The following is a 24,479-nucleotide window of genomic DNA, read 5'->3' on the forward strand; positions in this document are numbered from 1 at the left end:
TCCTCTGCATATGGAAGATCTATGATTACATTTCTTAGTCCCTCTTTATTGTTTTAATGTTGTCTTCTTTTGTATAATAACATTGCTGTTACCCTGTTTTTACTTTTTTTTTTTTCCCTGTCTGCGTTGACTTCTGATTGCTCTGCCCAGTGTTCTAGTCTTGGGTTGATACCTAATATTTTTTATTTTCTAACCAGAGAACTCCCTTTAGTATTTCTTGTAGTTTTGGTTTGGTTTTTACGAATTCCCTAAACTTCTGTTTACCTGGAAATGTCCTATTTTCACCTTCATATTTAAGAGACAGTTTTGATGGATATATGATTCTTGGTTGGCAATTTTTTTCCTTCAATTTTTTAAATAAGTCATCCCATTATCTTCTCACCTGCATGGTTTCTGCCGAGTAGTCCAAGCTTATTCTTACTGGCTCCCTTTTGTAGGTGGCTTTTTGTTTATCCCTAGCTGCTCTTAAAATTCTGTCTTTATCTTTGGTTTTGGCAAGTTTGATTATAATATGCCTTGGTGACTTTCTTTTAACATTTACTTTATGTGGAGTTCGATGAGCATCTTGGATAGATATCTTCTCATCTTTCACGATATCAGGGAAGTTTTCTGCCAATAGATCTTCAACAATTCTCTCTGTATTTTCTGTTATCCCTCCCTGTTCTGGTACTCCAATTACTCATAGGTTATTTCTCTTGATAGAGTCCCACATGATTCTTAAAGTTTCTTCATTTTTTAAATTCTTTTATCTGATTTCTCTTCAAATATATTAGTGCCAAGTGATTTATCTTCAAGTTCAGAAATTCTGGCTTCTGTTTGCGCCTTTCTGTTTTCTGACTTTCTGTTGAGTTGACTATTTCTGTAATTTTATTGTTAATCTTCTGAATTTCTGATTGCTGTCTGCCTGTGGATTTTTCCAGCTTATTAAATTTTTCATTATGTTCCTGAATAATCTTTCTAATTTCTTCAGTTGCTTTATCTGTGTGTTCCTTGACTTGCTCTACATATTGCCTCATTTCTTTCCGGATGTCTTGGAGGGTTCTGTATATTAAAATTTTGTATTCTGCCTCTGGTAATTCCAGGAATGCAGTTTCATCTAGAAGATCCCTGGATTCTTTGTTTTGAGAGCTTGTTGTGGTGATCATGGTCTGGTTCTTTATGTGACTTGGTATTGACTGTTGCCTCCGAGCCATCTATAAGTTATTGTATCAGTTTATGTTTGCTTATTGTGTCATAGCTTCTTGCTTTGTTTTGTTTAGATATGCCCAAATGGGTTGCTTGAGTGAGCTATCTTGATTATTTTCACCTTTGGAGCTCTGACGTCCTGTCCCCAGAGCCGTTATCAGGTATATTAGTCTAGGAGTCTATTCACTTTTCTTGTATGAATTCAGCTCAGGTGTCCAAGTAGCTGATCATCAAGTGTGTGTTACATGCTCTGTCCTACAGTCTTAGAGGGGCAGGGTTGATTGGTGTAGGTACCGGTATCTGGTTGCAGCAGGGGGTCACTCTCTGAACAAGGCAGGGGGTTGAGAACTGACCCCCAAGGGTCTGTGAGGGTAGTGTGTCCCTGTTCCCTAGAGTGTGCAGGTGGGTGGGTTCTGCAGATGGACTGTGGGCACCCAATGTTTTTGGTTGTAAGGACTGGGAGGTCCAGTTATCCTTGGACCCCTGTCGCGGGTGGCTGGGAGACCTGAGTAGAGTTACCAGTCCTTAGGCCCCTGATGTGGGTAGGTGAGGACCCTGTTTAATAGGCAAAGCAATGTCAAATATCAAACACTCACCTCTCTACCACACAACTGAAATGGTTGCAGTCTGCCAACAAGGGCCTATTCTCCTGAAATAGGCCCACACAGGTACATGCAGAGGGGACAGTTGCTCAAAGTCCACAGACTGTTAATGCCTGGACAGGAGCCACTTCTGTCCTGAGCTCCCCGGTTAGTGGATATGGCAAATTATCTTTTCCCCCAAATGCAAATTTTTTCCTTCGCCAAGGCTGGGAGGATGGCTCTAGGTGCTCAACAGGGCGTGTCTCAGGCCCAGGGAATTCATCTGCTGAAGCCGGTTTCGGGGTGGGGGATGCACGGTAAAATATACGAAGTACTTAGCTTTCACTGAGAGTGCCATTCTTCTTGGGTTCCGGAGGTGTGAGTAGGCTGTGTGGCTGGCTGCTTCTCCCTAAGGAAACTGCAGTCGAACACTAGTACCAGCCTGCCACCTCCGCGGCTCTGGGAGTGGTGCTGAGAGCTCCCTGCGATTCAGGTCCAGTAACTCCTCTCTGCTTCTGAACCGTCTCTTCCTCCCCCTGCCCCTCTGTTTGTTTTCTAAGCTTGCATTTGATGCTCAGGGCTCCTAGTTTGTCACAAATATACTCGTTTCACTTGTTTTTCAGGTCTTTGTTGTAAAGAGGGCTCACCAGAAGCATCTGTCTATTCTGCCACCTTGGCTCTGCCTCCAACAATTAAAAAATTTTAAGTTTGTCTCTGCATGTGCCACCTCAGCTAGATCATCAAATTCAGGATTGTTGTTATTGCTGTTAGGTGCTGTTGAGTTGATTTTGACTCAGAGCGATCCCATGCACAACAGAACGAAACACTGCCTTGTCCTGCAACATCCAGCCCATTGTGCAGCTACTGTGTCAGTCCATCTCGTTGAGGGTCTTCTTCTTTTTTGCTGACCCTCTACCAAGCATGATGTCCTTCTCCAGGGGCCAGTCCTACCTGATAACATGTCCAAAGTGTGTGAGACAAAGTCTCACCGTTCTCGCTTCTAAGGAGCATTCTGGCTGTACTTCTTCCAAGACGGATTTGTTTGTGATTCTGGCAGCCGGTGGTGTATTCAGTATTCTTTGTCAGCACCGTAATTCTTTGGTCTTCCCTATTCATTGTCCACCTTTTGCATGCATATGAGGTGATTGAAAATATCATGGCTAGAGTCAGGTGCACCTTAGTCCTCAAAGTGACATCTCTGCTTCTTACACTTTGTTGTTGTTGTTGTTAGGTGTCGCTGAGTCAGTTTCCACTCATAGCGACCCTATGAACAGCAGAATGAAGCACTGTCCTGGCCATCCTCACAGTCATTGCTGTGTGAGGCCATTGTTGCAACCACTGTGTCAACCCGTCTTGTCCAGCATCTTCCTTTTTTTTTTTGCTGACCCTCTACCTTACCAAGCATGTTGTTCTCCAGGGGCTGGTCCTTCCTGATAATATGCCCAAGGTACATGAGACAAAGTCTCACCATCCTTGCATCCAAGGAGCACTTTGGGGGTCCTTTATAGCAGATTTGACCAATGCAGTGCATCATTGCATTTCTTGACTGCTGCTTCCAGGGGTATTGATTATGGTTCTAAGAAAAGGGAAATCCTTGACAACATCAGTCTTTTCTCTGTTTATCATGGCGTTGCCTATTGGTCCACTTGTGAGGATTTTTGTTTTCTTTATGTTGAGGTGTAATCTATACTGAAGGGTGTAGTCTTTGATCTTCATCAGTAAGTGGTTCAAGTCTTCTTCACTTTCAGCAAGCAACATTGTGTCACCTGCATATTGCAGGTTATTAATGATTTTTCCACCAACTCTGATGCCATGTCCTTCTTCCTATAGTCCAGCTTCTCAAATTATTTGCTCAGCATACAGGCTGAATAAGTATGGTGAAAGGATACAACCCTGACACATAGAAAATTTCCTGATTTTAAACTACACGCTATCCCCTTGTTCTGTTCAAATTACTGTCTCTTGACCTATATACAGGTTCTGCATGAGCATGATTAAGTGTCCTGGAATTCCTGTTATTTTCAGTGTTATCCATATTTTGTTATGATCCACACAGTTGAATGCCTTTGCATAGTCAGTACAATACGGGTAAACATTCTCTGCTTTCAGCCAAGATCCATCTGACATTGGCAGTGATATCCCTCGTTCCCCATCCCCTTCTGAATCCAGCTTCAATTTCAGGCAGTTCCCTGTCCATGTACTGCTGCAACTGTTTTCAAATGATCTTTAGCAAAATTTTACTTGTGTGTGATATTAATGGTATAGTTCGATAATTTCTGCATTCTGTTAAATTACCTTTCTTTGAAATGGGCACAGATATGGATCTTTTCTTGTCAGTTAGCTGTCTTCCAAATTTCTTGGCATAGATGAGTGAGCGCTTCCAGTGTTGCATCCGTTTGTGGAAACATCTCAGTTGGTATTCCATCAATTCCTAGAGCCTTGTTTTTCACCAGTGCCTTTATACAGCTTGTACTTCTTCCTTCATTATCATTGGTTCTTGATCATATGCTACCTCCTGAAATGGATGAATGTCAACCAATTCTTTGTGGTGCAGTGACTGTATATTTCTTCTGTCTTAGCTATCTATTGCTGCTATAACAGAAATACCACAAGTGGATGACTTTAACAGAGAAATTTATTTTCTCACAGTTAAATGGCCATTACTGTCTTAAAGTAATATTCTAATATTTTGACAGATGGCAGATTAAGGCAGACTACTTGGCCACTATCTCCCTTCTGTTTAATACTCCGTCTTGTTCCTGTTGTGTGTAAGATCTCCTGTAGTCCTCCCTGTTTTCTATTTTTCTTTTTGAATTATCAGTCAGCTTGCATCATCAATTAATGTTTACTGTGAAAAATTGCCAAGATCACTTGTTTTGAGTTGGAGGTATAATTCAAAGACCAAGTTTTATAGATATTACCTTTACCTTACAAATGAGAAAATTGAGCATCAGGGAGTACATTCAGCTAGTAAATGCAGCTTGAGGATTCAAAGCCAAAAATTCTAACCCAATATCTGTGCCTTTTCAGTAGTAGTTATTGTTGTTATTAGGTGCCATCAAATTGATTCCAACTCATAGCGACCCTACGTACAACAGAACAAAACACTGCCCGGTCCTGCGCCATCCTCATGTGAAGATGGAAATTCCAGAACACTTACTTAATTGTGCTCACGAGGACCTGTACATAGATTTAAGAGTCAGTGGTTTGAACAGAACAAGGGGATACTGTGTGGTTTAAACTCAGGAAGATGTGCATCAGGGTTGTATCCTTTGACCATACCTATTCAGTCTGTGTGCTGAGCAATAATCTGAGAAGCTGCAAATAATCAGAGAAGTTGGACTATATGAAGAAGAATGAGACATCAGGATTGGAAGGAGACTCATTAACATACTGGGACATGCAGATGATACAACCTTTTTTGCTGAAAGCGAGAGGACTTAAAGCACTTACTGATGAAGATCAAAGACTACAGCGTTCAGTATGGATTACACCTCAATATAAAGAAATTCTTTAGTAGTAGGAAATACAAATGTATGGATTATAACTGTAGTGTATGACTGCATATTTGAAGTACCTTAAGAGGTAAAAAGCAAGTGCTGTAGGAATTCTACAGAGGTACCAAAAAGACCTATGAGGATATAGAATGACTGCTTTTACATATTTGAGCTTATTCCAAAGGAGCGAGCTCTTGTCCCAATCTAACGTATCTTGATACAGTCTCGTCAACTTGGTTAGGCACATAGGTCCCCAGTTACTTAATCAAGCACTAATCCAGATGTAGCTGTGAAGATATTTTATAGATGTGGTTAACATCTAAAGTCAGCTGACTTTAAGGACACTGATTGTATCATCTCAGTAAAGCGGGTGGACCTCATCTAATCAATGAAAGGAGCAATTTGAGATAAAACTTAGGTTTCCCAAAGAAGAAGAAATTCTCAAGACTCTAACACAGAATGCTGCCTGATTTCATGCCGCCTGGCCTGCCCTACAGATTTCAGACTTGACACCCCTCAAAATCCTCTGAGTCAATTCCTTAAAATCAATCTCAGTCTAAATCAATCTCTGTGTCTATGCCCATGTCTGTATCTATATATCTCCTGTTGGTTCTGTTCTGTGGTTGATCCTGACTCATACACCTGCTTTCGTGTCCTTGTGCCTTACAATACCCCTTTATTCATTTTTGCACCCCAGGTTAAAGAAGTTTGTAAAAGAGCGTGTAAAGCAACTGTTACAGAATCTGGGAGAGAAATGTTCATTAAATGTTAACAAATGTCATTCATTGAATGTTCTGTGTCAAGGCATTACATAAATTATTTGATACTTACGATGAACTTCTGAGTTAGGTGATTTTATTAGTTTCCTAGGGCTGCTGTAAAAAGTACCACAAATTGAGTGGCTAAAAGTAAAATGTATTCCCTCACCGTTCTGGAGGCAAGAAGTCTGAAATCAGGGTGTCAGAAGTGTTGATTCCTTCTGAGGGTGAATCTGTCCCATGCCTTTCTCCAGCTTTTCAGTGAGGGCCAGCAATTCTTGGCATTCCTTGGCTTGTAGATGAATTAGTTTAGTCTCTGCCCCCATCTTCACCTGCCTTTCTCCCTGTGTGTCTGTATCTCTTTTCAGAAGGATACCAGTCATATTAGGGTCCATCCTAATAACCTCCTGTAATGGATTGCACTGTGTCCCCCCAAAATATTTGTCAGCTTGGTTAGGCCATGTGTGGTTGTCCTCCATTTTGTGATTTTCCTGTGTGGTATAAGTCATAATCTCTGTCGTTAAAAAGGATTTGGGTGGGATTGTAACACCCTTACTAAGGTCACAGCCCTCATGCAGCGTAAAGGGAGTTTCCCTAGGGTATGGCCTACACCACTTTTCATCTTACAAGACATAAAAAGAAAGGGAATCAAGCAGAGAGTTGGGGACCTCATACCACCAAGAAAGATGCACTGGGAGCAGAGCATGTCCTTTGGACCCAGGGTTCCTGTGCAGAGAAGCTCCTAGTCCAGGGGAAGAGCTATGAGGAGGCCGACACAGAGCAAGCCTTCCCCTGGAGCTGACGCCCTGAATTTGGACTTTTAGCCTACTTTACTGTGAGGAATAAACTTCTCTTTATTAAAACCATCCACTTTTGGTATTTCTGTTATAGCAGCACTAGATGACCAAGACACCTCTTGTTACTTGATTATATCTGAAAAGACCCTATGTTCAAATAAGATCACCTTCACAGGTACTGGGAGTTAGGTCTGAAACCTATCTTTTTGGAGGACACAATTCAACCCATAACAGTGATGCTATTTTCATTTTACACATGAAGTTTAAAGATTAAATGATTTGCCTAAGGTCGCACAGCTGGTAAGTGGCTGAATTAAACCCAGTCAAAACTCTTTTGTTGTAAGAAATTGAAACCTAATTCCAGTTAGTTCAAGCAACAAAAGAAAATGCATTGTTTCATGTAACTGAAAAGAACAGTGGTACAGCCTATCTTAGATGCGACTAGATCAGAAACTTAATTTTATCCTTACCTTCTCTCATTTTCTTTCATTTCAACTTCAATTTTGTCTCTTGGTCTCATTCTTTCCTACTGCTTATAGCTGCTGACAGCTGTGGGGTCATATCCTTTTAGCTTGTTTTACAAGCTGCCTTCAATTCGAAAGATTCTAGGGAAGAACCCTTTAGTTGGCTAGTTTTTTGATCACATGGACCAGTTGGTGTGACTATGGGTATATGGTCCTGTGATTAACTCAGTTTGGGTTATGTTTGTACCTCTGGGGGCTGGTGGACACTAAGATTGATAGTCTTACCAAAACCTCATAGAATGGGAGTTGAACTTCTTTTCAGAGGAGTGGGGTGGGTATCATTAAAGGAAGGGAAATGGAAAGTGTGCACGAGAGACAAGAACAACATCTCTAGAGCCTTTATTCCTCCAGCCTAGGACATGGCCCTTCTGTGGTCTTCCGGGTTATCTAAACCAGTGCTTCTCAATGTGTGCTCCCTGGACCAGCAGCGTGAGCATCATTTGGTAATTTGTTAGATAAAAACACAAATTTTCAGGCCCCATTCTAGACCTACTGAATTAGAAACCCTGGGGTAGGACTGGGGCCCATTAATCTGTTTTTACCAGCCTTCCAGGTGATTCTGATGCAGGCTAAAGTTTGGGAACCATTGATCTTTTTTTTTTTTTTAAGCCCTTTAGCACTCTGCCGATATGTCTTACACAGGGCAGACATTTAATAACTTTTTGTTGAATGAATAAATCAAATACGTCTCCGTTAAAAGGATTCCTGAATTTTGATAAACCAAATTTTCAGTTTTAGATCATAAAATGTCAGAATTGGAAAGATCCTTAGAAATCACCTAGTCCAAGCCCTTTGTCTTTTCTTCCCTAACTGAAAATAGATTTTTAAATGATTTGCCCAAGAATATACACCCGGTAAGTGCCGAGAGCCCTCTCTTGTGAATAGATCCTGTCTTCTGTATAACATGCCGTATGCGTGTCTTGGGTTGTCCATAGACTTAACGCTGGGATTCTATAAAATAAGGCCCGTGGTAGCCCCCCATCAACCTCAAGTAAATAGTAGGTTAGCTGAATTAATACCTTCGGAACATCCAATAATTCCTTGGGAAATTTATGCGAATCATTAGGGTACTTTTAAAAGTCAGTGTCTACAGAGCCTTGAGATTCTGTTGTATTCTGTGAAGAGTCTTGTTGTAATGCTGAAAAGTAATGCTTTGAAATAAACCATATTACAGCTCTCACATCTTCCTTGTTTTATTACTCTACTGCTGCTGCAGCATGTGTGTGTTTCAGAATTCAGATTGAATGATGCAATATTCCTGAGTTATATTTCTAATCCTGGAATTTTGAGAGGGTGCTGCAGTGGTTAAGCACTCTGCCGCTAACCAAAAGGAGTAGAAAAATGTGGCAGTCTGCTTCCATAAAGATTACAGCCTTGGAAACCCTATGGGGCAGTTCAGGATGACTCAACAGCAATGGGTTTGGTTTTTTCGGGTTACTCTTCGGATGTGGAAAGTAGATCAGAGAGGAAAAGGATGCTTTGAAGTTTTGTGGATAAAATGCCAGGGTTTTGAAAGTGCAAAGGAAAGGTAAGAGGGTGATAGCAGTGTTAAAGTAATTTTTGTCACCAGTGTCTCAATTAACAAAACTAGAATGACATCACCATGTTTGTCCCCTTTATAGAATACAGCTATAGTTTTAGAGTTTGTATTGAAGAAAAAATACCTCTGAACGCTTCTGTGACCCCAGCTATTAGGTAACAGCACTTCCTGTTTTTTTTACTGAAAAGGCAACACATGGACTTCCATTTTTGGTAAGATAGAGTAGACATTCTTTTACATGTTCCTCCTGTTAAGTAAAACTAAAAGCTCTGGAAGTTTTGTATGAAATAAACATAAGAAAACTCTGAACGGTAGAGAGGAGGAAGCAGACTGGCTAGAGACCTTGGAACTAGAGGAACAACCCACAGTGGTTTTTCTGGGTTTTCTTTTTTCTTCATTTATCCCAGACTTGGAGCTGAAGAAGCTAGCAACCCGGAAATACCAATGAATACAAACACAAAAAGCTCCCAAAAAAGCCTGCTTTCTCTGACTGGAGGACCAGGAAAGGGGCAGCCTAGCAAGACGGAAAACTTTTGGATAATAACTGGTCTATGCCAGCCAAACACTACAAAAAAGCTGTGGCCACACGCATACCTGCAAAGGCCCGTGGGGTGCTTAAACCTCCATCCTTGAGATGCCATGTCTGTATCAAGTTCAAATTTGTAAATAGGTGAAATTTATTTTTGGCATTAGCCACCTCGGCATTCCCCCTCTGAACTCTTCTGCATTACCTCTTCTTGGCAAGAAAATTAACTGATAATATATCTTGATGTTATAGCTAATAAGCGCTCCATCATTGTTATTTATTACAATGTGCGGCACAGTCCTGAGCACAACCTTATGGATCAGGTACATTCATCTCCCAATTTTAGATAAAGAGGTAAAGCATAGTTTGACCAAGTCACACACAGTAAGATGTAGAGGCAGGATTTCATCCTAGGATTCCCTGGGTGGTGCAAACAGTAACGTGCTCACTGCTAACTGAAAAGTCGGCGGTTAGCTGTACCCAGAGGTACCTCAGAAGAAAGGCCTGGTGCTCTACTGCAGAAAAATCAGCCACTGAAAACCCTACGGAGCACAGATCTACTCTGACACAGATGAGGTTGCCATGAGTCAGAACTGACTCCGTGGCAGCTGTTTTCTCTATCTAAGTGTGGAGCCTTTCCTCGTGACTACCGTGCTATACTGTTTCTCACTGTTCCTGTAGTTCCCAAAATCTGTGTTAAGACATCCCAGGGTGCCACAGTGAACTCTGTGTGCCGCAGGATATTTTTGATTTTGGAGGGAAACACAGCGACATCTCTTGAACACTGCACAGACTATTAGGTCAGGGTGGTTCAACATTTCAACATTAAATTATACTCCATTCTTTTCGATGACATATCTTTGCAAAGCTTGGTTTTAAGCGGCTGCTGTGATGAAAAGCACGTAAGTACCGATGTGGAACAGGAAACGAAGGTAATTTCGAGGTTTGAGAGATTGTGCAGTGCTCAACAGGTGTGCACATCCCATTAGTAAATAATAGTGGTTATATAAGAATGACAAAAAAATTTTTTTTCAATTTATTTGTACTTCTTCAGATGGCTGTTCTTAGAATGTAGATGTTTATGTTTGGGAACCTTTGCAAGTACACTTCTGCAGGTGTAGAGAAAAGAATGTAGACTTTCGCATGAGGAAGGCTGATGTAATTAATACCTGTTATTGTTACCATATCGATGCTAAGGTGTTAGGGATTTCATAGTTCTCACAGGAGTATTCGATTTGAATTGGTCTTGGAAAGAGTTAATAACAACCCAAGGAATGCTTCCCAACAGATGTAAATATGATAGCATGTGACCAATAGAGATATTTAGATATTATTCTGGTGTTTCTAAAATAATATCATATAGGTAGGAGTCTTAAAATGATAACTTGGATAAGATGTATTCCTGAATTATCTCTGGTCTGATAAAAATAATACTTACAGGTTTACTGTGAAAATTAGATGAGTAAACCTAAAGGATAGTGGCTAACACGTAGCAATCATTCAGTAAATGTTAAATATTGTCAGTATTTATTATCATATTTTAAATAATTTATTTTTTGTTGAGAATATGCACAGCAAAAACATATACCGATTCAAGTTTCAACATGCACATTTCAGTGACATTGGTTACATTCTTCGAGTTGCACAACCATTCTCACCCTCCTTTTCTGAGTTGTTCCTTCCCCATTAACATAAACTCACTGCCGTCTTAAGTTTTCTGTGTAATCTTTTGAATTGCTGTTGTCAGTTTGATCCCATATAAACCAAAAAAACCCACTGCTGTCGAGTCAGTTCCGATTCATTGAGACCCCGTTGGGTTTTCAAGGCTGTAAATCTCTACAGAAGCTTACTGCCACATCTTTCTCCCAAGGAGCCGCTCGTGGTTTTGAACCTATGATGGCTTTAACTACTGAGCCCCCAGGTCTCCTTTTGAGCCCATATAGATAGATCTTAGAAAGCATAATGCTCAAGGCAGACATTCTTTACTAGTTAATCTAAACTATTGGCTGGTTTTAAGAAGATTTCAGGGGGTATTTTTGGTTTAAGGTTTAAAGATTATCTCAGGGCAGTAGTCCTGGGGGTTCATCCAGCCTCCATGGCTCTCATGGATTCCATGAGAATTTGAAATTCTGTTCTGCATTTTCACTGTTTTGATCAGAATTTTTCTGTAGAATCTTTGATCAAAATGTTCAGTAATGGTAGCTGGCACCATCCAGTTCTTCTGGTCTGATGGCAAAGGAGGTAGTTGTTCATGGAGGCAATTAGCCACACATTTCATTTCCTCCTCCTACTCCTGACTCCACTTTTTCCTCTGTTGCTCCAGGTGAATAGAGACAAACTGTGCCTCAGACGCCCACTTGCAAGCTTTTAAGACCCCAAGCACTATGCAGTGAGCTAGGAGGTAGAACAGAAGCATGAAACATGTTATTAGGCCAATTAATTGGAATGTGCAACCCTACCCTTCATCAGTGCAATTTCTCCATCACCGTAAACCTGAAACTCAGTACTCCATAATAATGATTATTGTCTGTTGTTATCATAGTCATCACCACCATCATCACCATCATCTCTGAAGGGCGAATATGCTGCTAGCACACTAGAGTTCTTAACCCATCATAAAACATAGATAAAATTGTTTTAGGTTTTTGACAGGCTAAAGGATCTGGCATTCTGGAGTGAGCTGGTTCTGGATGCATAGTACCTTTTCAGGTCCATACTGAATTGTCTTGAACCCTGGAGGGATTCACTTGGGAATTCTTAGAACCAGGATTTTACCCAAGACTGATCATTTCCTAAACTCTCTTTACAAAAAAACTCTGTTTAGGCCCTAGTTATATTTATTTGAAACAGCCACTAGGAAAACTTGGGGGGCAAATTGAATTTTCCTTTCATTTATCTGATGGATTTAGGTTATGCTTGTGTGTTCTCTATCCTTTTTGACATAAAGTTATTATACTTAGTCCATCAAGTCTTTTAATGGGAAAATCACTTCTAAATAACATTCGTAAAATAGCACTTTACATCTATATGGTCTTGTCAGTGTAGAAAATGCTTTACTATCTGCCATTTTCATTATCATGGTATTCTCTGAGGGCTTGACAGGGCAGATGCTATCCTATTTTCATGGCAGAAGAAATTGAGATCAGAAAGGTACGTACGCGACTCGTCTGAGACCACACAGCCAGGTTGACAGATCCATGCCTAGAATCCCAAATCTTTTACTTTCCAGTTTACTGCTCTGTTTATGATTCTGTGCCCTGGAACCTCTTGCCTCACAGCCTAGAATGGGGACCAGATCATGGGACTGCTCAGAACTCCTGAGATCAACTCTAGGTCCCATCTTTTGACCTTTGGGAAAATGATTGAATTTCTCGTTCTTTATTTTCTCATTTATTAAATTAGATAATAACACTACTGTAATTTTCTGTGGGGTTGTATAGTAAATGTTAGAACCAGGATTCAAATCCAGGTTATCTGGTTCCAGGCTCTATGCTCTTTAACCACCAGCCATACTGCCTCTTTCCATCGTAAAGGGGTAAAGCAAAATCTAAGAAACTCAGGATTGTATAGGAAACTAGATGTAGAATGGGATGTAATGACCATGTTAGCTATCACTCCAATGCTAGTTGAAGCTTCTAAAGTAACTCAAGGCTTCAAAGCCCGGGAGAATGGTGTTATGCTGAGTGTTTACTGATTAAGTGACCTGTAGTCATTCCAGATGTAGATGCAAAGTTAGCAAAATGCTGGGAAGTTTAAAAACATCTTTGTCCTAAAGTGTTTTTAACTGTCAGAAAATTTTGCTTTTTTCTTACAGCACTGGGAGGTATTCAAAAAAGTAACGGAAGTCTTCATTCTCGTTCCTGCACTTCTTGGTCTCAAAGGGAATTTAGAAATGACTTTGGCGTCCAGATTGTCCACTGCAGTAAGTTTTTTACCCCCTGGAAGTATGTATATTACTTACGCTGTTTCTGTCTACTAAGGAGAGCTTGTACCAGGAAAAAGTTTTTTCCCAGTTATTGCTAAGTTTCTGGATCACTCGGGGCTGTGCTAGGTAGTTATGTCTGATATAACCTGATAATCAGATTAGAGTTTCTAATCTGAGAAGTATATGTTCTCCTTTATCCTGAGAAGTAGTAGTATACTTTGCCTCCTTTTATGTCAGAATATTCTGGCAATGACCGTCAGTGTTTAAGACATGGGGTAAGTCAGGTATTGAGATTTTTCACGGTTGGATGGTTGGTTGATTGGTGTTTAAGCTTTTTGTGATGTAAAATAACATCTGCTAGTAATAAAACCTAAAAATGGGTTAAATACATATATAGAAAAAAATTATAAACTTCCTCCAATTCTCCACCTAGAGATAACCACTATTAACATTTTGGTGTAGATCCTTCTATACCTGGAATCTATACTTATATATAGTTAGGTATATCATAACGTATATTGTTGTTGTTGTTAGCTGCTGCTGACTCTGACTCATGAAGACTTTGTGTACAACAGAGCGAAACATTGCCTGGTCCTTACACCGTCCTCACAGTCACCACTGTGTTGGAGTCCATTGTTCTGGCTGTTGTGTCGGTCCATCTCACCGAAGGTCTCCCACACCTGCACTGGCCCTTTGCTTCACCAAACATGACGTCCTCCTCTTGCTATTGATTGATCCCTTCTGATGACATGTCCAAGGCAATTGAATCAGACAGTGTTCTGTTTTAATCCGTAAGGCTTTCATTGACTAATTGTCACAAGTAGATCACCAGGCCTTTCTTCCTAGTCTGTGTTAGACTGGAAGCTTCACTGAAGCTTGCCCACCTTGGAGGACCGTGTTGATATTTGAAACACTAGCAGTACAGCATCCAGTACCATAGCAACATGCAAACCACCAGAGTGTAGACAGGTGGTGGTATAATGTATGTTTTACTGATTTTTTTTCCAGGTGCCATCTTTTCCCAATGGTCTGCACTTGCATTATGTTATAAGAACTGATAGATTACCTAGCTAGAATGCAATTGGAAAGGCTTTTTGGCAGAAGAGGAGAATAAAAAAGAGGTCTTGAAAAACAAAAGCAGCAACATTTGAGGGAAAAGAAGGTTATTAGAATGGAAGTTAAAATGTGGTTTTCATTTCATTTTGTTGGAAAATGAACTTTATTCTTATAAATAGAGTTAAGCATACAAACATTTAAGCAGCTTGATAGCTTTGCCAGGAAAACTAAAATTTTGGCTAGCCCAACCTCAGAATATTTTTAATAGCAACATTCTTGAGCATTATCTGGCATTTGTTTAGACCCAAATAATAGATTAAATGTGCCCATCCATTTTGAGAAGAAGCCCTGGTGGCACAGTGGTTAAGTGCGTGGGTGCTAACTGAAAGCTCAGCAGTTCGAACCTACCAACGGCTCCACGAGAGAAAAATATGGCAGTCAGCTTCCATAAAGATTATGGCCTTGGAAACTATGGGGTAGCTCTACTCTGTCCTATAGGGTTGTTGTGAGTTGGAATTGACTCGATGGCAGTAGGTTTGGTTTTAGGTTATCCATTTTGAAATAGGCCATAATGAAGGCATTCTGGTTAAAAGGAATATGCTGTAAATGAAATTCTTTGTTTAATTTGACCAGATGTTTCAGTATTAAAACTGAATAAACCCACTAAAAAAACCCACTGCTGTCGAGTCAATTCCTACTCATAGTGACCCTATAGGACAGAGTAGAGCTGCCCCATAGTTTCCAAGGAGCACCTGGCAGATTTGAACTGCCAGCCTCTTGGTTAGCAGCTGTAGCACTTAACCACTACGCCACCAGGGTTTCCAAAACTGAATAAAGGTGAATTTAATCTTAATCTTTTTTGTGACATTGTGTTTTGTATTAGATATTTTCCTCAAATGTCTGTTTGTATTTAGTTGTCTGTTCATATTTAAATGTGTGAACAACAAAGTTGATTAGCAGTTCTGAGCGATCTGAGAGTGTCCCAAGCAATGCAAAGGCCCAGAGGCAGGACTCTGCTTGATGTGTTAGCTTAGTGGTTCTCAGAGTGTGGTCTCCTGACTAGCAGCATCCCCATCACCTGGGAACTTAGGATGCAAATTCTCAGGCCCCACTTCAGAGCTACTGAATCAGAAACTGAGGGTATGGCTCAGCAATCTGTATTATAACAGACTTTCCAGATGATTCTAACATACATTAAGTTTGACAGTCACTGTGTTAGATGAATGTTATGGAGATCAACAGGACTGGGACGGGGTGGGGGGGGCGGAAATCACATGATTTTGGCTGTTGTGAGAGGGGAAGCCATGGGAAGGCTGCGAACAGAGGGGTGATATGATCTGATGGATATTTTTAACTGATTATTTTGACTGTTTTACTGAGTCAGGGCTAGAGGGGGCCAAGGACTGGAAGCAAGGAGCCCAGTTGAAAGTCTATTGTAATAGTACAGCCTAGAGATGATGCTGGCTTGGCTCAGGGAGGTAGCCATTGATGTAGTAAGAGGTAGTTGTGTTCTGGAACTAGTTTTAAGATAGAGCAGACAGAATTGGCTCGTGGATTAGATGAAATTAATGACTAGGAGTAGTCACGCAAATCTCTCTGAACCTGTGAGGGATTAAGATTTTCCTGTCCCCCTTTCCACTTTTTCATTCTTCCTCTTATTGTCTCTCAAATGTTTAGTACCTCACTATTTACAAGGCAGAAACTGGGGTGGCGTAGTGGTTAAGAGCTGTGGCTGCTAACCAAAAGGTTGGCAGTTTGAATCCACCAAGTGCTCCTTGGAAACTAAGGGCAGTTCTACTCTGCTCTGTAGGGTCGCTGTGAGTCGGAATCGGCTCGATGGCAATGGGTTTGGTTTTTGGCTTATGTACAAGGCAGTCTTTAGATGGCTTCCTGTTCCTCACAGTTTTAAGGTGTTCTTAGTTTATATTATGGCTTTCATCTTAATGTTTTCTGAATTTTAAAGTCATTTACGTTGTAGAATCCACATTTAGGCAAAAGCTGAGATTATTTCTTTTTCTAATTGCCAATTTTAAGAATTCACTGATTAAATAAAATTTCTAATAATACCAGTACTACTAAAGAACAAAGAAGAAAATAAAAACCATCCATAAACCAGTCACATAATGGTTAACTTTCTGATTGTTGTTTAATTGACTTAATTGTTTTATCATGGTAAAAATATTTATAACAAAACATTTGCCAGTTCAATATTTTTTACATGTGCAATTCGCTTACACTGGTTATATTCACCATGTTGTGCAATCACCACCGCTGTTTGTTTCCAAATCGTTTCACCACACCATTAACAGAAATTCAGTATCCCCTAAGCCAAGACTCCCCTTTTCCCCCACCCTCCAATCCCTGATGGCCACTAATAAACTATGATCTCTATACATTTGCCTATTTCACATAAACGGGATCATACAATATTTGTCCTTTTGTGACTGACTGATTTCGCCCATCATAATATTTTCAAGGACTGTCCATGTTGTTGCATGTATCAGGACTTCATTTCTCTTTATGGCAGCGTAATATTCCGTTGTATGTATGTATCACATTTTTTTAAATTTTTTTATTGTGCTTTAAGTGAAAGTTTACAAATCAAGTCAATCTCTCACACAAAAACTTACATACACCTTGCTACATACTCCCAGTTGCTCTCCCCCAATGAGACAGCCCACTCCCTCCCTCCACCCTCTCTTTTCGTGTCCGTTTTGCCAGCTTCTAACCCCCTCTACCCTCTCATCTCCCCTCCAGGCAGGAGATGCCAACATAGTCTCAAGCGTCCACCTGATCCAAGAAGCTCACCCCTCACCAGCATCCCTCTGCATCCCATTGTCCAGTCCAATCCCTGTCTGAAGAGTTGGCTTCGGGAATGATTCCTGTCCTGGGCCAACAGAAGGTCTGAGGGGCCATGACCACCGGGGTCCTTCTAATCTCAGTCAGACCATTAAGTCTGGTCTTTTTATGAGAATTTGGGGTCTGCATCCCACTGCTGTCCTGCTCCCTCAGGGGTTCTCTGTTGTGTTCCCAGTCAGGGCAGTCATCAGTTGTAGCTGGGCACCATCTAGTTCTTCTGGTCTCAGGCTGATGTAGTCTCTGGTTTATGTGGTCCTTTGTGTCTCTTGGGCTTATAGTTACCTTGTGTCCTTGGTGTTCTTCATTCTTCTTTGGTCCAGGTGTGTTGAGACCAATTGATGCATCTTAGATGGCCGCTTGCTAGCGTTTAAGACCCTACATGCCCTTCTCCAAAGTGGGATGCAGAATGTTTTCTAATAGATTTTATTATGCCAATTGACTTAGATGTCCCCTGAAACATGGTCCCCAAACCCCCGCCCCCTGCTACACTGGCCTTTGAAGCATTCAGTTTATTCAGGAAACTTCCTTGCTTTTGGTTTAGTCCAATTGTGCCGACCTCGCCTGTATTGCGTGTTGTGTTTCCCATCACCTAAAGTATTGACTACTATCTAATTAGTGAATACCCCTCTCCCACCCACCCTCCCCCCACTTCTTGTATCCGTCAAAGAATATTTTCTTCTCCTTTTAAACTATTTCTCGAGTTCTTATAATAATGGTCTTATACAATTTGTCCTTTTGGAACTGACTGATTTCACTCAGCATAATGCCTTCCAGATTCCTCCATGTTATGAAATGTTTCACAGATTCCTCACTGTTCTTTATCAATGCATAGTATTCCATTGTGTGAATATACCATAATTTATTCATCCATTTATCTATTGATGGGCACCTTGGTTGCTTCCATCTTTTTGCTATTGTAAACAGTGCTGCTGTGAACATGGGTGTGCGTATATCTGTACGTGTAAAGGCTCTTATTTCTCTAGAATATATTCCAAGGAGTGGGATTGCTGGATTGTGTGGTAGTTCTATTTCTAGCTTTTTAAGGAAGCACCAAATCGATTTCCAAAGTGGTTGTACCATTTTACATTCCCACCAGCAGTTTATAAGTGTTGCAATGTCTCGGCAGCCTCTTCAACATTTATTATTTTGTGTTTTTTTGATTAATGCCAGCCTTGTTGGAGTGAGATGGAATCTCATTGTAATTTTGATTTGTATTTCTCTAATGGCTAATGATTGTGAGCATTTCCTCATGTATCTGTTAGCTACCTGAATGTCTTCTTTAGTGAATTGTCTGTTCATATCTTTTGCCCATTTTTTAATTGAGTTATTTGTCTTTTTGCAGTTGAGTTTTTGCAGTATCATGTAGATTTTAGAGATCAGGTGGTGGTCAGAAATGTTATAGCTAGAAACTTTTTCCCAGTCTGTAGGTAATCTTTTTACTCTTTTGGTGAAGTCTTTGGATGAGCATAGGTGTTTGATTTTTAGGAGCTCCCAGTTATCTAGTTTTTCTTGTGCGTTGTTAGTAATGTTTTATATACTGTATATGCCATGTATTAGGGTTCCTAATGTTGTCCCTATTTTTTCTTCCATGATCTTTATCGTTTTAGATTTTATATTTAGGTCTTTGATCCATTTTGAGTTCATTTTTGTGCATGGTGTGAGGTACGGGTCTTGTTTCATTTTTTTGCAGATGGATATCCAGTTATGCCAGCAACATTTGTTAAAAAGACTGTCTTTTCCCCATTTAACTGCCTTGGGGCCTTTGTCGAATATCAGCTGCTCATATGTGGATGGATTTATGTCTAGATTCTCAATTCTGTTCCATTAGTCTATGTATGTGTTGTTGTATCAGTACTAGGCTTTTTTGACTATTGTGGCGGTATAATAGGTTCTAAAATCAGGTAGAGTAAGGCCTCCCACTTTGTTCTTCTTTTTCAGTAATGCTTTACTTATTCAGGGCCTCTTTCCCTTCCAGTGTGTATATCACATTTTGTTTGTCCATTTATCTGTTGATGGGCATTGAGATAGTTTATATCTTTTGGCTCTTGTGAGTAGTGCTACAATGAACATTGGTGTATGGTTTATTTTTATATACTCATTTTTTGATGTATGTATTTAATACTTAATTTTTTTGATGACTGACACTTTAATGGAGCTTTTCACCACCCTTATTCCAAGTATTTATTTACATGCTAAACTTATGTTTGTTTTTCCTAATATCAAGTGTAGTAGTTATATTTATAAATCTATAATTTTAAGCTCATCCAAACCCACTTACTACCTTTAGCCCCAATAAATCTTAAATCCTACCTCAAATGCTTCAGGGTCCATATAAGTAGCATACATTTGTGAAGAGGAAGGAAGTGAGAATTATAAAAGCAGGAGACCCAGGACTCCACCTAAAGGCATTCAGATTAAAACATTTTAAAACCACCACGTGGCCAAACATAACACACCTTCAGTCTCTGGCCACCTGAGCTCTACTCTTGCCCAAAAACTATCTAGTGCCTTGCAAAAATGTTGGTCTTTTTTTCTAATACTTTAAAATATGCAGCATTTACATAATATAGCAAGTCTTCATCAGATCATGCCCTGTTATACTTTGTTACCTTCCAAGCTCTTGGTTTTCTCTAGCTGAGCACCATCAAATCAACTACTCTAGTAAAGTAGGCCTAGTAAAGGCCTTGGTAGTGCATTGGTTAAGAGCTCGGCTGTTGACCAAAAGGTCGGCAGTTTGAATCTACCAGCTGCTCCCTGGAAACCCTATGGGGCTGTTGTACTCTGTCCTACAGGGTCGCTATGAGTCGGAATCTACTCGATGGCAACGAGTTTGGTTTGTTTTGGATTAGCAGAGGCCTTTAGACAGGACACTCTAGCTTTTCCCTCTATTTCTGAAAAAATCCTAGGCCATTGGACAGTAGGGTGGGTCAGCCGCCCTACTGGTGCAGTTTTATAAGAAGGAGGCAAGAAAGGTCGTTTTTTCTGTTTCTCCCGCTCACCCCTATGCATGCTCATATCATATGTATTTTTTCTAACTAGGTAAACACTGGTCAACATTTTTCTTAAAATTTTTTTATTCTTATTTCTAAAAGTCTTCATAAAAAGTTATTATATGTGAGTTTATTTTTTATTTACTTTACATCAAACATTGTTTTAATTTGCTCTTATTTATCTTCTACTAAAAGGTATACAGATTCAGACACTTCTAGATCTTCATCGTTCATAAAACAAATTAATTGAATTAGTTGAATTAAATGATTAGTCTAAGGTTGCTCTGTCAGTCTGCGTTAGTTTATCAGGAAAACAGAGCCACTATATGTAGTGTGGGAACCCTGGTGGTGTAGTGGTTAAGTGCTACAGCTGCTAACCAAAAGGTCGGCGGTTCAAATCTACCAGGTGTTCCTTGGAAAGTCTATGGGGCAGGTCTACTCTGTGCTACAGAGTCGCTATGAGTTGGAAGTGACTCAGTGGCAACGAGTTTTTTTTGTACATAGTGTAGCAATAAGTAATTAAAGAATAATAGAGGAATCTGAGCTTACACAAATGTGGGAGAAGTCGGGGAAGCAAAGATCAGTGGTGGGAAGATCAGAGACAGCCTGCAGCGCTGGAGCAGGGGAAGAAAGCCACGCATTGCAGTACAGAGATCCAGACCCTGTGTCTGTCCACCCAGACCTTCCAAAGATATTGACCTCTGCCTCACTTCTGCTGTTCAAATATTGCCCAGGTTCTTCTCACCAGCAAACTGTAACCCGAAATTATCTAGGGAAGGAAATTTTGAAGCATATTAACTCTAGGCCCTAGAAGGAAATGGTAGTGATGCCAAGTTAATGATCTAGCATAATTGCATACCAGATGTGTAGCGCTCATTGATGCTGCCACTCCCACCTCTCTTGATCTTTTCCTAGACCCTAAATATATATATAAGGAGCCCTGGTGGCACAACAGTTAAGCTCTCGGCTACTAACCAAAGGGTTGGTGGTTCAAACCTGCCCAGCTGTTTCGCGGGAGAAAAACCTGGCGATCTGCTCCCATAAAGATTAAAAAAAAAAAAAGATTACAGCCTAGGAAATCCAGTGGGCGCAGTTTGACCCTGTCACATGGGGTCTGTATGAGTCGAAAGTCAACTTGACAGTAGAGAACTACAAAATGTATGTATGTCTCCATTGATCACTAAGAAATCCTGGAGCCTCGGCATCTTCTCCTTTTTTCCTGAAATCATTTTAGATTGCTTCCCATAGCTATAGACATTTTTCTTTAAGTTATTGAAAAATAACACTAATTTCTCTCATACCTATTTTTTGAACTCTAAGCCGGAGTTACATTCACTATTTAAACGTTGCTTGAACCTTGCTGTTCACTTGAGGAATGACCCAGGTTACTAGGGCAACACATTGAATTTCCTCAGTAATTTAGATTCCCAGACTTAGAAAAGAAATATACAAATAAAGACAGCATGAATAATAATTCTGAAACACTGAGAAATCCCAGTATTTGCATTTGCCGGATATTTGAGACTAAAGTCCAGAGGGAGATTACAGAATAGAGTGTTTTCCAAATTGACTGATAGAAGAAATGTTGCTGTTAGTACTTAGCCTGCCAGTCTAAAGCCGTAGGTGAAACTACCCATACATGTCATTGTTGTGGTGTTGTATACCATCAAGTCAATTCTGACTCGTAGCGACCCCATGTGACAGAGTAGAACTGCCCCACAGGGTTTCCTAGACTGTAATCTTTACGGAGTGGATCACCAAGTCTTTCCCCTTCAGAGTGGCTGGTGGGTTCAAACCACTGACTTTTTGGCTAGCAGCCGAGTACTTAACCATTGAGCCAATCCTTACATTTTTAAAACTCTATTCATTCACCTCTCTCTCTCTATATATATATTTTTTACATTTGAAAATCTTCATGACCAAGCATACCATGAATAATTAAAACCCAGTTCAGTATAGTATTTTTTAATAATGATTTGTTCATTGCTTTCCAAAATGACTGCATTAGAAAAACTTGCCAGATTTTGACATACATTTTTTGAATCCTAAGTGATTGAGAAGTACGATTGAGCTTACAGAGCAGTTGGAGAGCATTCTTCCACTTTGCAGAAGGGTGTATAAATTTTAATAGTGAGGTAGAACAAAATTCATATGCGAACTGAATGAATTTTTTTATTGCTAACGAGTGTGCATTGAGATTATCTAGGCTCTGTGTAATCAGTTTTAATCCTGACTCAAATATAAATTATGTACATGTGAATTATTTGTTTAGATCTGGTTTTATTTGTCAGTAATTCATCGGATTACATTAGTTTCATGATGTAGAATTAAATGCTAGCAGCTTAATATTATGTGATTATTTATATTGATCCTCAGAACATAAAACTTGGCATATGAGAATGACATCTGGTATTGATTGTTGTAAAATAACACCAGTGGGCAGGTGAAGAGCACCAGCTGGTCCATTAGCTCTTGTGAGCTACTTAATTAAGTAAAAAACAAACAAAAAACAGCTTTTTTCCTAAACATCTCAGAGAAACTGAATGTTAGCTGCGTGACCGTGGATGTTTTTAAAAGTACAGTGTGAGCTTATTGGATTTACTAAAGAATTATCTTTGACTTTAAGACTTCATGTGGTGTTTAAACAGAGCAGACAACATATAGATTACACAGTGATATATGAAAATATGCTCATTAACAGGTAAATGTTGGGAAGATGGATTCACCCATTGAAAAGTGGAACCTAATAATTGGCAACTTGGCCTTAAAGCAGGTAAGTGATATACGTGTTGTTTACAGATCTTGTGTTTACATATTTTTTGTTACCCATAAGAATGCAGTAACTTTTATTACTCTTAAGCCTACCATTTATTTTAAGGACACCAAAAAAATAATTTAGGACCTTGAAAAAGCGATGGAATAAACAGACACCCATGACCTGGCCAAGTTACTTATTCTCTAGGCACTGATCAGGTTCTTCCTAATTTGAAAAAGATATAATATGCAAGACATAGAAAAATAGATAAAGCATTTTCTATCATAAATGTATAAGAGAGCTAGAATTTGCATACAAATAAATATTTAGCACTTCATTGCTTAGGTGCTATTTTTCTACTTCAGTTTTTTTAAGGGAAACCATCTGTTTATTTAAACTGAGCTATTTTAAATATATTATGGTCAGATGTTTGTTTAAGCTAAGTATTTCTTAATTTGTTCATGTCATTAGCATTAATATAAGTGAACACATTAAATTGTCAATTATATATGCACTAGCTCTGGATTGTAGATTATCTAGACCTCTTTCTGATCTCCTGTGAATATCTCTTCCTCTTCTTCCCAGATCCTTTTCCACACCCCAAAACACAAGACTGCAGGTACCCCTCGTAACTCTTTAGCTAGTGTGTACTTTAGATGAATGTTTATAGAACAAACTAGCTTCTCATTAAACAGTATGCATATTGTTTTGTGACATTGGTTGCCAAGCCCACGACATGTCAACACTCTCCCCTTCCCGACCTTGGGTTCCCTATAACCAGCTTTACTGTCCCCTCCTGCCTTCTCATCCTTGCCCCTGGGCTGGTGTGCCCATTTAGTCTTGTTTTGTTTTATGGGCCTGTCTAATCTTTGGCTGAAGTGTGAACCTCATGAATGACTTCATTACTGAGCTAAAAGGGTGTCCGGGGGCCATACTCTTGGGGTTTCTCCAGTCTCTATCAGACCAGTAAGTCTGGTCTTTTTTTTTTTTGGAGATGCACATTAATTTTAATGTTAGCTCATTGATGACATAATGTTGAGAATATGGTTGCAGGAAAGACAACTTTATGTAATATATTTCAAAGACAAAGAAACAAGGGAATTTTTGAAATATGGGCTGTATTTAAATATTTGTGCACTGCTTCTAAGATCTCAGGGTTGGAAATAAGAAAACTGCATAGATCTACCCACAGATCTAACATTAAACCAAAAAAAAACCAAACCCAGCACCGTAGAGTTGATTCCGACTCATAGCGACCCTATAGGACAGAGTAGAACTACCCTATAGACTTTCCAAGACTGACCCTTTGGTTAGCAGCCATAGCACTTAACCACTGCGCCACCAGGGTTTCCAATCTAACATTAATGTGCTGTATAACCTTTGTTAATTTTCTTAACCTTTCTGGGCTTCACTTTCTTCTTTTAAATGACAGCATTACAGTAGAGATGTCTATGGTCCTGTTCAACTTGAAATCGCAGGAGTATAT

The 24,479-nt window shown here is 39.8% G+C and overlaps 1 protein-coding gene across 4 annotated transcripts in view; it reads left to right on the forward strand.

Annotated features, from left to right (window-relative positions):
• Window positions 1–24,479, forward strand: part of SLC41A2 (solute carrier family 41 member 2) — a 169,010-nt gene that overhangs the window by 45,345 nt on the left and 99,186 nt on the right. For all 4 annotated transcript variants that reach the window (XM_064283672.1, XM_064283671.1, XM_023539097.2 and 1 more), the window contains 2 exons: window positions 13,223–13,330; window positions 22,940–23,011. In XM_064283672.1, coding sequence (XP_064139742.1) covers window positions 13,223–13,330; window positions 22,940–23,011 — 180 coding nt within the window. The remainder of the gene's footprint in view (window positions 1–13,222; window positions 13,331–22,939; window positions 23,012–24,479) is intronic.

The sequence above is a fragment of the Loxodonta africana genome, chromosome 4, assembly GCF_030014295.1.
Source record: "Loxodonta africana isolate mLoxAfr1 chromosome 4, mLoxAfr1.hap2, whole genome shotgun sequence".
In the NCBI taxonomy this organism is placed as follows: Eukaryota; Metazoa; Chordata; class Mammalia; order Proboscidea; family Elephantidae; genus Loxodonta; species Loxodonta africana.